Source organism: Apis cerana, linkage group LG1 (genome assembly GCF_029169275.1).
Source record: "Apis cerana isolate GH-2021 linkage group LG1, AcerK_1.0, whole genome shotgun sequence".
In the NCBI taxonomy this organism is placed as follows: Eukaryota; Metazoa; Arthropoda; class Insecta; order Hymenoptera; family Apidae; genus Apis; species Apis cerana.
The window spans coordinates 16,122,634-16,136,422 of NC_083852.1; the positions used below are offsets into that span (position 1 = coordinate 16,122,634).

The following is a 13,789-nucleotide window of genomic DNA, read 5'->3' on the forward strand; positions in this document are numbered from 1 at the left end:
TTATTTCATTTTTCATATCGATCACTTTTCTATTTTTATTTATTCCTTTATTTATTTTTTTTAATTTTTGACATCGATTATTCCAGGCAAACATGGAATCGTCGGTTTTTCCTGTACGCGCTTTGTATCGGCTGTTCCGTGAAAGATGCGAACACCGCGAGAATGGAACGGAATTTTTTTTATTTCTATTCTTTCTGATGAAAAATAATTCTGCGTTGCGAAGTGCAGTTTTAGAAAAATTGATTTTAAGGGATTAGTTTGTGAAAGAATACATTTTTATTATCTGTCTACCTTTCATCGGCAAATAGATACATCAGATAGATTTTATTCTTGCTTGCACAAAATTTTGTAAAATATATATATATATGTATAATAGACAGTTTATTAATATTCATAATTTGTTAGTTTATATGCAAAAGGATATATTTAGTAAATATATACGTTGTTTATACGAAAATATTTATTACAGTTCGTAAAAATTTTTTTATTTCGTAATCTCTTCACGAGATTACAAAATAATAAAAATAATATTGAAGATAAATATAGAAGGTGAAAAATGTTGAATATAACGGGAAACACTTTAACGACGATTATGTCATAACGATCGATGACAATCGTCCAGGTTCAAGACATAAGATTATGTTATGTCTTACGCTTTACGTAATCGAGAATAGTTTTTCTCGTAATCAGTGGCATGACGTTGTTGAACACGTGAATGTGCGCACGTGCTCGCACGATACGTGGGCATGTGCGATCTGTATCACAACATGGGATCAACGTGAAAACTTTATCGTTTCCTAGACCAATTGATTGTTCAGGATTTCATCGAACAATGGGATAATTGAAAAGAATTTAAATAGCGTGAATATCAAAATAATTGAAAGGATTTTTGTAAGATTTTTTTTTTTGGAATATTTGAATCGTTTTCTTCTTTCTTTTTTACAATTGGTAATTTTCAATTAATCATTTTGAATATTGAAAGTCAGATAATTAACGATATTACGTAAATATTTTATAAATTAATAGAGATGTTGGGTGATACAAACTTGCGCTGTTTTATTTGGAATATTCTTTCGAGCATTTTTAATAATTCGTTTCCTAGTTGATGAAATATTAATTTCAACCCCTTAGTTCTAAAGAAACTAAGTAGGTACTACAGGCATTATATTTTAAATATTGTTATAATGCACGTTATTAAAATTAATTAAATTAAATTAATTGAAAGGATTTTTTATGGTTTATTTTTTTCATTATAATTTAACTTTTTGCCTATATTCCACTTACAATTGAGAGAAGTTAAATGGAAGCCATCGTCTCGAATAATGAAATTCAATGTACAAGCAAAATAATATTTCGATTAAATTCAATATACTTAAATACAAAAAACTATATTATTTCAGAATAGATTTTTATCACATATCACATAAGTGGCTTACGAAATATTTATATAGAATTATTTTCAAATAATTCTTTTATTCTCTCTATATAAATATTCACCGAATTTTTGCATGTCCATTAGTATTCGTTTTTTCTTTCTTTCACAAAGATTAATATTTTACGATTATTTTTTCAATGTTTCGTTATATTTATATGTAACAGAATTACTTTTAATTAATTGTTTATAAATCTTTAGAGAATGACTCAATATTCCATATCACTTTAAATCGTTAATTTTGTTTTTCAGGATACGAGAACTCACGTGGTCGTGGAACTATACGATACAGAGCGTTCGTACGTGGAAGCACTGCAAATACTAGTCAATGTAAGTATATCATTTTAATAAACTACATAATATCGATAAAATTTCCCCATGAAATATAATCAAAAACGATTCTTGTCGAACGAATCATTTGTCGAGGATTGACTATATTCCATGTTTTATCAATTTAACAGAAATGAAATACTAGGAAGATAAGCGTAATTCGGGTGTTCTCTGAATACGATTGAAAGCATAATTCTCAAAAAAAAAAAAAAAAAGAAAAAATTGGCGAAAATAAATCGTGAGCTTGCTTTGATTTAAATTATAATGAAAATATTATGCTAATATCAAATTATATATAATTTTTATTATTATTCAAGATTAATTTTCTTTTAATTGTTCAAACAAACGGGACAGGAAGAATATATCTCAAATTTGAAGATTTTTTTCCTTCATTTTGCTCATTCTCTTCCAATGGAGAATATTGTAAACTGAAATGTGCTTTTCGAAAGTTCTTTGAGCATCGAAGCCGCGACCTTGTTTCTTGTAAACAAGCTCGTTGTCCGTTTATTTGCTTCGTACAAGGATTCCACTCTAGTGATCTACTTCATGAAAATTTTCTCGTTAACTTATTCAGCTTCGCATCTCCGGCTTGTTGTTTCCATTAAATGCCACCCGAATTACATATTAACGTTTTCTGATAAATATTACCGACTCAAAGTGATTGTCGAAGAAATTTCTATTATATTATTTTTCTTTTTTAATTATCTACTAATATATAATATTAAAGAGAAGAAATTTTTCGAAATAAAATTTTGTGAGGATCGTAAAAAAGTCGTAGAATAAGTTCAAAAGTGACGAAGCAGGAAAATTCTTTTTATTATTTTTAATAAGCAATATAACTTTTGTTGAAATGGTTCAAGATATTTTTAAGACGTCCATTTTAAGTTTACACGCTTTACGATTTAATTTGAGCGTTTTAACAAAAACGTCTGATACAAAATGTTCGTATAACTTTATAAATTTTTCCTTGAAGAAGTATTAGAAATAATTATTTTTTTAATATAATTATTAATGTAAAACAAACATTAGAAATCTACAGGAATAATATTCAATGCCATATATAATACAATAATTAATTATATATCATTTTCGAAACAATTTCGTTCTATCATAAGAAATATAAATAAATAATTTTCTGTGACAATTTATCAGATACTTTAACGATTTCCGACAAAGCCCCAATTAATCTCCCCTACACAAAAAGTGGCAATTCTTTACATACATTTTTATCGAAGAAAGCGTCATTTCTCCCCTAAAAGGTTAAAGGTGAAGGTGGCTGAAAAAAAAAAAAAGAAAAAAGAAAAATGGAAACAACGTTTCGTCTTATTAAATTAAAAAAAAATGATATTTCTGCTCATTACCTAATTTTACACAAAAAGAAATAATTCTCGTTACAGCTTCAACCCCTGTCCATCTCTCTCCTTCTTCCTCCCTCTCGAATTTTTCCATTTCAACACTCCAATCGAGAAACTTCGCACCATTCCCATTATTTCTTACGAAACTCGTGAAATCGTCATAGAAAATCGGCCGTTTCTCTCGTCGTTTGACATTTAAAGAAAGTCGGGGGTGTTCTATCCTTGTTGTTCGTTATTCGAAGGCTGTTCGGTCGATAAATAATGGGTGCAATTAGTCGGTAATTATTGCGACCCGACACAATCATGGAAGGACGATTTCTCACAAACAATGCAACGAATCGTGGTGCAAATGGGCCACAACCTTCGACCCATGCGATACAGGCACGTGGTATGAATTTAATATCCTCGATGGCGGCCAGACATGATTTCCAGATTTATTTGCGCGTATCGATATGTCAGTCGCGGCAATCTTTTACGATGCAACTGGAACTGGATTCTGAGAAGTTGCTTTTTCAGATGAATATAGGCGATGGAAAATAGAAAATCGCTGAGATATCCAATCTGTTCCTCGTCTGATTCCTCATTGGTTCTACGCAGGTAATTCTACATTGGTTGAATAAATAAGGATGGATCGAAATGGAGGAACGAAAAACGCAGTTGAGGATAACGAGAAAATTTTCCTGTGTTTTAAATGTTATAAAAAGTTATTACTGTGACCTGGATACAATTTTTTTTTAAATATTATATTATAATTTTTCGAGATGGATTCTTCCGTATTGCTATTTTTTAAATTCTTCGTTCTCTTTTTTATATTTTTATATTAAATCGTAACTTAAAACCTTACGTAAATTTATGAATGAAATTGTTAACGACACAATTGACTCGTATTTCAATATAACGTTGTTAAGTGCAGAAATGTTTAATTTATTCGATTCATATATGTACTGTTCATTACATTCAGATACATTACATTCCATTAATATATTAATTCAATTTGCAATCGTACGATTCTTTCGCTTATTCAGTCTGCATTAACGTTCGTCTATTTTTAAATCGAATACGAGTATCTGTAACATTTTACAGATATTTCCTCGTAAAAAATATTTATTACGGAATTCCATGGACCAACTCGGTCAAGTATCATTATCAATATGTTTGAAAATACAGGAGGAATAATCGTTTCGATGCCATTATTGAAACAATTGAGAATATTGAGGAAATAAAAGTTGATTTCGTTCTAGAATCCAGACACAGCTATTGATTCTAATGTGGCGAGTAATGGAAATAACTGGTTGGTTTCTGATGGTTTATTTATTTTCTGCGACAGACATATCTAGTTTATCTGACAGGTTCGTGAGAATTATTAAATTCTTTCATTTATACCACACACACATATGGAAAACACATATTGCTACACCATTACTCGTATGTTGATGAACTTTGATAATTGTACGATCATATAGAATATATTTTTAGTGATCGAAAAATAGATAAGTAATTTGTTAAATAAATTTTTATCAAATTTTTAATTGTTGTATATTTGAAAAAAAATGAATAATTATCTTCTGCGTGTAATAAATTCATTCCTGAAAAGTTTAATAAAAAAGTAGAAATTTTCTTTTAAATATTATGCTACATTTTTTTCGCGCGTAATTTTCACGGAGAATAAATTTTGCTGGCTGCAAATTTTTCACAAATATATTAGAATGATTCAGAGTATGTTTCAATGCTATTCTGGAAATGCAGATTTGTAAAGTAGAGAATAGTGTAAATCTAAATTCGATTTAAATCATCTAATTTATTACGAGGAAATAATAAATTGAATTCTCACACACACGTACTATATTTCACTGCACTTTCATTGCAAAATAATCCCAGCTATTTTATACATATGGAAGATTTCTGGACATCTAAAATAATTCTGTAGTGTTCCGCGAAACACGTACACCAGATAGATTAACAATATTGTTCAGCAAACATCTTCCAATTTTCCTTAATGTCTATAATGTGTCACGAGACGAGAATATCGTCTTGAAAGTCTTCTACGTCTCCACGGAATTAAATTCAAAGCGTCATCTCTTCTACGAGATATTAAAAGCAACGATATCTACGCAATTTCTATCTCTAAGATTTTTTTCGATTCACAAAAAAACAAAAAAAAAAAAAAAGAAAAAGAAGAAGAATTCGAATTCCGCAACATAGTATACGTCGGTAATCTTAAAACTGTTTGATTGTCATATTTTATAAACATCACGGTCCACGATGATTGTTGTTCGAGCCGAACGATTATTTAACAGCGTAGCCTTGGGGTTTGGATATCAACGATTTTTCATGTCGTCGCTCCAAGTTAGAAAAATAATAGAAAGTTATCCATCAGGAAATACAAATAAACAGGTATCAATTGTGTATAATAATTGTGATTCCAGATCGATAATTCATCCCTTTGGATGAAGTAAACGGAAATGAAAATGTTCTCAATGAGGGAATTTCTCGATTTCTTGATTTTAACCGATTCTCTTAACGTGAAATTTTATACAAATTTTAATATCAGCATCTCAACATTTAAAAATATCAGAACAGACAAACTTCTTCGAACAATGAAAAATTCACTCATCACAGTTATTATATACTTATCACAGTTTTATTTCAATTTACAATTCGCAATTTACTATTCACTATAATCTTAAGTTTAACACTTTTCCTCGAAACAATTTCAATTTATACTTTTGCGTTGCGTGTTACATTAAAATCCATTTAACTTTTCATCCGGTCTAATCCAAAGAGCCATTAGCATAGAGAAGTCGCTAAAAATATACCCAACACAACTATCCACTCTTTGAAAGTTAAACATCCGCGGAATACCTTAGATCCAATTCATCACGTCCTTCGTGAGTTTCCTCGATCGATTCTCTTGTTTCTTTTTATTCCCGAGGTTGTTCTGCGATTCTGCGTCTTCATGTAACCCGATGAACGGTTATTTATCCGCGTTGAAAATAAAGGTTTCCATCTCTGACTCACGTTGCGTAAGTCGACGAAATCCCGTTCCTCTCTCTCTCTCTCTCTCTCTCTCTGTCTCTGTGCATTACTGTATTCCAGTTGAATAAAAATCGATCGAACGCCGAGTTTCCAATATAAAGTAATACGAGACATTTGTTTTTCCAATTGGATATTTTATTTACAAAAGTGTCAAACTTTAGGATACGGAATATAGGATTCTGGTTGTGAACGTGAAAACTGACTGAAATTTGATTTGTTTTAGAAATACCTTCAACCGTTGAAAAGCTCTGAAAATGCAGGCTTGGTGGACTCGGCGACGGTGGACGAGATATTTTATCAGGTAAAATAATCTTTCGATAAAAGAATTTTTCTTTTCGATAAAAGAGAATCATAAATTTGTTATAATTTACACATTGAATATCAAATTTGTACGTATAATGAATAAATATGAAATTAACGATATATTATAGATTATAATTTTGGTATTTAAAAATGTTTAATTAGTTATTCAAGTCGTGCAAGAAAATTTATAAGCGACATTATCAAATTACCGATATGTGATATTCGGCTGACTATACACGCATCGTTTCACTTGCCATAAATATACAAGCGTAAGAGAAATTCGCGAAAGAACACCAGACGAGATAAAAAAGGTGATAATGAAACGGAAATTCATCCATGTTAATTCGTTGTATGTTCGATCGATGTTTGAATATCACGAGTTCCCAATTAATTCATTGCACCTTCTTTCATTTTTGATTCTCGTGATGGAAGGAACAATTGTTAATTATTTCTTAATCATTGAAACGTGAACGAGTTTAATACGATGCCACGGTATCACGAAACAGGCTGTGGATATTTTGTTATTAAATATTATGCGGAGAGAGCAATTATTACCAGCCTCGCAGACACAATTCGTATTCCCTAATTACAAGATAATAAACGTTTGTTATAGTTCTATTAAGAGGAATGGGATTATTCGTGTTTGAGGTTTTGTTTAATCAACAGTCACGTTTTACAGTAGGAGTTGTAGATTTTGTCGAAATTGAATATGAGTACAACAAGTCGTCGTATATTATGATAATTATCAAAATTAACGATAATTCTGTTTTAATATTGCGAGTATTTAGATTATGATTTTTGTGATACTTTGGCATTTTGTACATCTAAGCCTCGAAGAGACCATTGGCAACAGTAAAACGAATTCCGTTATTTCTCTAGCGATTTATATTTAACATTCTTTGAAGCTTTGAATAGAGTTTAGAATTTAGAAAGAATTAAGTCATCAAAAGAGAATTCGAATATACGTGTTTCAGATTCCCGCTATTCTCAATCATCATGAAGTGTTCCTGGAGGAATTACGTAAAAGACTGGATACTTGGGAGCTTAAACAGACGATTGGCGATGTTTTCCTCGATGTGGTACGATTTTCTTATCGAATACTCGCTTCCTAAATAAATTTTAAATCATTGTAACTCAATTATTTTATTTTAGTACACGTCAAATTGATAATTTGAAAAGTTCATATATATATATATACTTCTCTTCTTTCTGTACAAAACAATCCAAAGATAAATTTCAATTTGACATTAATATTATTCTTCATTCTTTTGTAGTTCACTAAGCCAGTCGTCCTGGAGACATATACTCTTTTCCTTGATAATTGGAAGTCCGCGAGGAAGGCGATAAAAACAACTTGCCAAGCGAAACCGGCTTTCGCGCGATTCCTCGAGGTATATACACGCCATGCATTCTTTTTTTCTTTTCCCCAATTAGCATTTTTATCTTCTGCATTGTTAAACAGTAGCTTGGATTTAATTTCATTAGAATTCGCTCCATTTCGCATAAATTTCTTAACGCTCGAAATAACTAAGTTATAAGAAAAATGGAAGAATTTATAATCACGACGTTTCGTTTAAAAATATTCCAATTTTTGTTTTTTTAATATCCATAGCATCAATATTAAAGATTCCTTTATTGTGATGAAGCATTAAGTTGATGCAAACTAAAGATGGATTTATCATAAAAATTAATCCAATAAATATAAAAGCCCATTTGGCTACCATTTTTTTCTAATATGAAACAAATTTTGTTTATTTAATTAAATGTTTAAAAAAGTATAAGATAATCTGTTCGAAGAATAAGATTCGTTTAATATTTTTAAATTTCCTTACATTGTTCCAGAATTTAAACAGATATAATAAATTTTCCAAATTTTAATAAAAAGGAAACCATTCTCGACTTGCTCTATTCTTCTTTCCTCCAAAGAGATTTAACATTCTTCCTTTCGATCGTGGCAGACAATGGAACGAGAGCACAAAGGGAAACTTGGATTGGATCAGTTATTGATCAAACCGGTGCAGAAGATACCCCGTTACGAGTTGCTGATCCAGAGGCTGTTGAAGCACACCGACACCACGCATCCTGATTTCGAGTTGCTACAAGCTGCCCAAAAAGAGGTGCACGAGTTGGTCGTAAAGATCAATTGCACGGAAAGGGAGTCTCTCGAGTGGGAGCAACAGCAAACTACGTTGAGGGAGGTTCAGGCGCTCGTCGAAGGACTGGCTGGTATCGTGACGAATGACAGGTGAACTTTTTCATTGATGTAATTAAGGGAAAAGTTTGGAAAGCGAACAAATTTTGTACACGCTAAATAATTAAACAAATAAGAATTTATATTTTTCTTCTTGGATAAAATTATATCCATTGAGATGAAATTTATTTTATATGATACAGAATATTGTTCGACGAAAAGTACTCAGAATTTTTAAAAAACGAGGAAAATAAAAATCGTACGTAATTACATTTTTTAAAAATCTTCTCTGAATATAAAATTTCAATTTTCCCGTAAAGATCGTTAAATATCAATTTTTATTTTAAACAATTTCTCGATTGAACGTTGCTATGAAAGTTTAATATTTCTCGTTAATATACCGTGTAAATATAGTACGAGAGAAAAAATAAACGAGGAAGAAATTGGAACGTATTAAAAAATATTTTTAAAATACATATCGTGTACGAATTCGTGTCTTTTTTTTGTTTTGCACGATTCACGGGAGGAATAAAGGGGAACGAGATTAAAATGACATTAACCGCACAATAGAGCCCTCGATCGAGTAGCTGCGCGTAAAACGTTGCACTCGGCTCTTCGTTTCATCGTCAAGTGTTCAACCTCTAAGCGTGCACGCCGTATCGATTCCCAATACCGATGCGTGTCACGCGATGGAAATTGCTGTGAAAACAAAAAAGATTCATCTGAAAATGACACGAGTCCGTTCTATGCCGCAGAGCATTCATTCGTCAAGATCTGGTCACCATCGCATCGAACCAAGGAACCAGAAAGGAACGGGCGCTATTTTTATTTTCCGATTTACTCGTTATCACCAGCATCAAGAGGAGGAGCGGAACTATCAGAAAACCGTCGACGTGAGTATATCCTTTTCGAATATTTAAAATAAAGATTCATATTATTTCGAACTTGATATTATTCCTAAAGAATTTTCAACGAGAACGATTCTTGTACAATTTCAATTGGTGAAACTTTATTCACATTTAATTATTATAGTTATATAATTTAATATGTTATAGTTTTCATCTATACTTATGCTTTCGTTTTCTGTCGAATAGCTCCTGCCCGAATAGTCTGGTTGGCCTACTCGAAGCGAACAAGTACAAAATGTTAATGAGAATACCGTTGGACGACTTAGAAGTTATGAAAGGTAAAGGGAATTCTTCATCTTCCGTTTGGATTAATAAAATAAAGGAAACTGTTGCTCTCGACAGCCAAAGATGAAAATTTGAGGCGAATGGCCCGCGAAGTAGATCATCTGCGCGAAGACTGCGCAACGTTGACCCAACTTCAGGAGCTGGCATCCACGTTGCACAGTGCGAAGCAACAATTGGAGGATCTGATCAAGGATATGCTGGGCCAGGCGCAGCGTCAATTAGCCGAGAGGAACGCGGCGCATTCACAGCTGGCTTGTCTGGAATTAACGCTTAATACTCAGTAAGTAACACGTCGACTTTATTCATCGATCGATTCAAAAATATCCGGCATTGGAAAGTCAATCAAAATTGAACGGGCGTAATCGCATCTTGCCATCGATATTTAAATCTTCATTTATTAATAAACGCTTCAATCGCCACAGATGTTACTCGTGCAACGTTAAAAGCTTTTAAAATCGCTCGTGAAAATTCTTTTCATAATTTACAACAGTTCCCATTAAACGAGTCCCGCTTTCCATTGTGTCCAATTCCTTTATGCGCAAAGTTCGCACGCATATCTTCTCTCGAACGTCATTCGCGGTATGCAGCAAACCATAATGTCCGAGATGACAACGTAAGAATCCTCGGTTCGATGTTACACACAGTGACAGTTTATTGAACGCCAACATTTCATCCCATTAGCCGCTCATAAAGCGGTCCAACCTTACAATAAACGTATTTTTGCGCTTTGTTCACCTCACGTTCCAGGTACACGTGCATCGAACCGTATACAATATGCAACGTGACTTAAAAACGACTCGTGTGACACCTGTTTCGTGTATTTTCAGAGCTGGAATCGAGAACATTTCCGTGATGTTCACGAAGCCGGACAAAAGAGCCAGCTGGGAGGAGAGTTTCAACGAAGCTAAACAGAAGTTAGGTGAGTATATGTAATTCGTGAAGTTTAATTTGAAAGATAAATAATATAATTTTGCTCAAATGAAATGTAATTTTTCTTTAGTTTTCTCTAGTTTTCTTTATGAAGAATGATATTCCTTTTAGCTCATTCTTTTCGGAGGATTGCGTATATATATACGAATGGTGGTTACGTGTCTATTGATCGCTTATAGACTATTTGCAAACGTTTCGTCAGCGTTTGAAGATGCTAGCAAGTATTGTTCTGAAAGCATTAATTCTTGACAAATGTTGACAAGTGTTTGTATTCGTATCCAAGAGATGTCTTCATCAATTTATCCAGAGACTCGTAAATGTTAATGAAACAATCGAAGATAATGTCGATTTTCACTTGATTACCAGTTGTTACCATGTTTGTTTTTTAATATACCTTCACTTTCTCATGGCAATAATTTTTCAAGACTATTACACGACGTTTCTTCGAGGAAACTAGATTCCACACATGAGTTTACACTCATGTTCTTAGAAACGTAACCACGTTCCTATTCTCCTTTTGCTTTCATAGTTCGATTGTTTAGATTCTCTTCTCTACGTTTCACACTTGTGCTTCCTTCTTCAACACATTTGGAAGTAGACTCGACTAGAAATACACGTTCACGATTTGTATTCTCATGAATCTTTCTTATCATACGGCTCTTCTACGTTTACCAAACGTTAAAATCTTCCCTTTTTCCTTCATTAATTCATTCAAATGTACCAAATATTAAAATCGACGATAGATTTCAAACCTATGATCCAGTAATCTTCATTCTTCGTTTTTATTATCCCTTCTAAAATAAATAGTTAAATAAATTAAATGAGAAACAAACACTTGCAAATATTTTCTTATTCAAATAAAAAATTCTTTTACATAAATATTCTTTCTTTCTGCTCTGACCTGTGTCGATGTGTCTCGACTTACAGCATTGTCCGCTGATAGGAGGCCCTGTCCAGAATTCGTGGGACCTCTGCCGATTCGAAAGACTCGGGCTGGCCTGCAGTTCACCTGTGCTGCGCCCACCTTAGCCAATGGACAGGGCTCGAGAGACGTTTGGGTGTGCAACAGCGACGGCTACGTGGGCCAAGTGTGCGTGTTGAGTCTGACACCGGAACCGCCGCAGGTGACATCTTGCAATGGCGTTTGCAACGCGAGGATCCTGTGCGTCGCTGGAATTCCAGCGTGCACTCAAAGGTGAGATTCCGAATACCAAACTCGGGCTATGATTCTTTAAGCGATTCATTAAAAAAGTTGCTCGAAAATTTTCCAGTGTGAGTCGAAGTATTGATGTGACGAATAATTTTATCTAAAATTCTTTGAAATATAAGCAATTTTCAATGAAAGAAAGATAAAGGGACATCCTGTGTATTTTCACAATTAAATTATTCTTCCAATGATACATGATAATTGAAAGTTTCGAGCAATTATGTGAGAACTATTTAATTTTGCGAGATCCTCGAGGAGAGATAATGAATTTTTTTTTGTAATACTTCGTAGAAGCTAATAGAAGGGGGTTTTACTTTATTTGTGTTATATTTTAGATCGAATTCATGCGTGACTAACAACATTTCGTTCGCGAACAGTAAGAGCGGCATAAGCATCTCGGTCCAGGATGTCGATGCCAGTGGCGGGAACATACAGTTAGATAGGTAATACTCTTGACTGAAAATTTGAATCAGGAAATAGTATTGTATAACGAGGAGTCAACTGCAGTTTATTATCCCAAATTCATTTATTTTAACCAGAATAATTCCGTCATTTTTATTTATAATTTTGAAATTATTGGTTGATTTCTTGTTATAAAATATCTTATGAAGGAAAAAAATATGTTGTGTCAGAAATATATCCATTATAAAGTACAATGTGTTTACTTAATACATCATTTTTCTTCGTCGATTTAATGAAAAGATACGTTAAGAGCTTTTTTTTTTTAGAGGAAATTCTTGCAATTATTTTAATACATAATTATTTGGTAAATTTCACGGTTGATCTAAGAAAGCTGTTTTGCAGTAGCTCGAGCTCCGACGACTCGGACTCGGACGACATTCCATGTGCAGATACGGGTAGCCTGAGTTTGAGTGGCGACGTTCCAAGTATCGATAATGTTACAACAGAGGAGGACGTCAATCAACCAACAATGTGGCTAGGTACCGAAGATGGATGCATACACGTTTACAATTGCAACGACAACATCAGGATAAAAAAGAACAAAGTGAAAATACAGCACAACAGCAGCGTACATTGCATCATGTAAGGGTTTTCTATCGAATCAACACATATCAAAACAATCGACACATTTCGTCTAAATTCTATTAATAACTAATCGATTATAGTGACAGCTTTGTATGAAACTTGAGTTTGATTTCTTTCTTTTTTTTTTTTTTTTCTTGTTTATTCTCATTTATTACAGATATTTGGACAATAAAGTGTTCGTGTCACTCGCCAATGGAGACATCACCGTCTATTCTCGAGATCATAGTAAGTCATATAATAAATTTTATACGAAAAGAAAAGAATAAAAACATTGTAAAATATAAACAACAAGTTAAAATAAATCTCGAGTATAAAATTCGAAATAAAATATTCTTTGGCATGATTTACAATAAATGGAACAATCTTAATTTACATAAAATTGTTGTATAATTGTAGTGGGTGGTTGGAACACACCCGATCCAACGTCGGTATCGGTGGGTACCGTCGCTTCTCCAGTGACTAAAATGCTTCCTGTATCCGGTAAACTTTGGTGCGGATGCCACAATTCAGTGAAGATTCTCAACACCCACACGTTGGATATAGAACATACGTTCGCCGTTAGCAACGATACATCTTTGTCCGTTTCCTGCATGGCGAGTTCCGGTGGATTAGGAGTGTGGATCTCTTTGCACAATAGCGCCGTGCTGCGATTATTCCATTCTGGTAGCTACGAATGCTTGACAGATATCAATATAGCACCAGCTGTCACCAAAATGCTTACCAGTAAGTTTCTACGTGTCTTTGATACCTGTGATACTTTATTCT

At 33.0% G+C, this 13,789-nt stretch overlaps 1 protein-coding gene across 8 annotated transcripts in view; it reads left to right on the forward strand.

The window, feature by feature from the left end:
• Positions 1 to 13,789, forward strand: part of LOC107994259 (rho guanine nucleotide exchange factor 17) — a 126,612-nt gene that overhangs the window by 107,342 nt on the left and 5,481 nt on the right. For 4 of the 8 annotated variants that reach the window (XM_062076981.1, XM_017051063.3, XM_017051064.3 and 1 more), the window contains 14 exons: positions 1,685 to 1,762; positions 6,377 to 6,454; positions 7,431 to 7,535; positions 7,731 to 7,847; positions 8,415 to 8,701; positions 9,403 to 9,540; positions 9,742 to 9,833; positions 9,898 to 10,120; positions 10,668 to 10,759; positions 11,698 to 11,965; positions 12,313 to 12,420; positions 12,782 to 13,021; positions 13,182 to 13,249; positions 13,421 to 13,747. In XM_062076981.1, coding sequence (XP_061932965.1) covers positions 1,685 to 1,762; positions 6,377 to 6,454; positions 7,431 to 7,535; positions 7,731 to 7,847; positions 8,415 to 8,701; positions 9,403 to 9,540; positions 9,742 to 9,833; positions 9,898 to 10,120; positions 10,668 to 10,759; positions 11,698 to 11,965; positions 12,313 to 12,420; positions 12,782 to 13,021; positions 13,182 to 13,249; positions 13,421 to 13,747 — 2,221 coding nt within the window. The remainder of the gene's footprint in view (positions 1 to 1,684; positions 1,763 to 6,376; positions 6,455 to 7,430; positions 7,536 to 7,730; positions 7,848 to 8,414; positions 8,702 to 9,402; positions 9,541 to 9,741; positions 9,834 to 9,897; positions 10,121 to 10,667; positions 10,760 to 11,697; positions 11,966 to 12,312; positions 12,421 to 12,781; positions 13,022 to 13,181; positions 13,250 to 13,420; positions 13,748 to 13,789) is intronic. The other 4 variants (XM_062076996.1, XM_062076994.1, XM_062077009.1 and 1 more) reach the window with 3 other exon arrangements.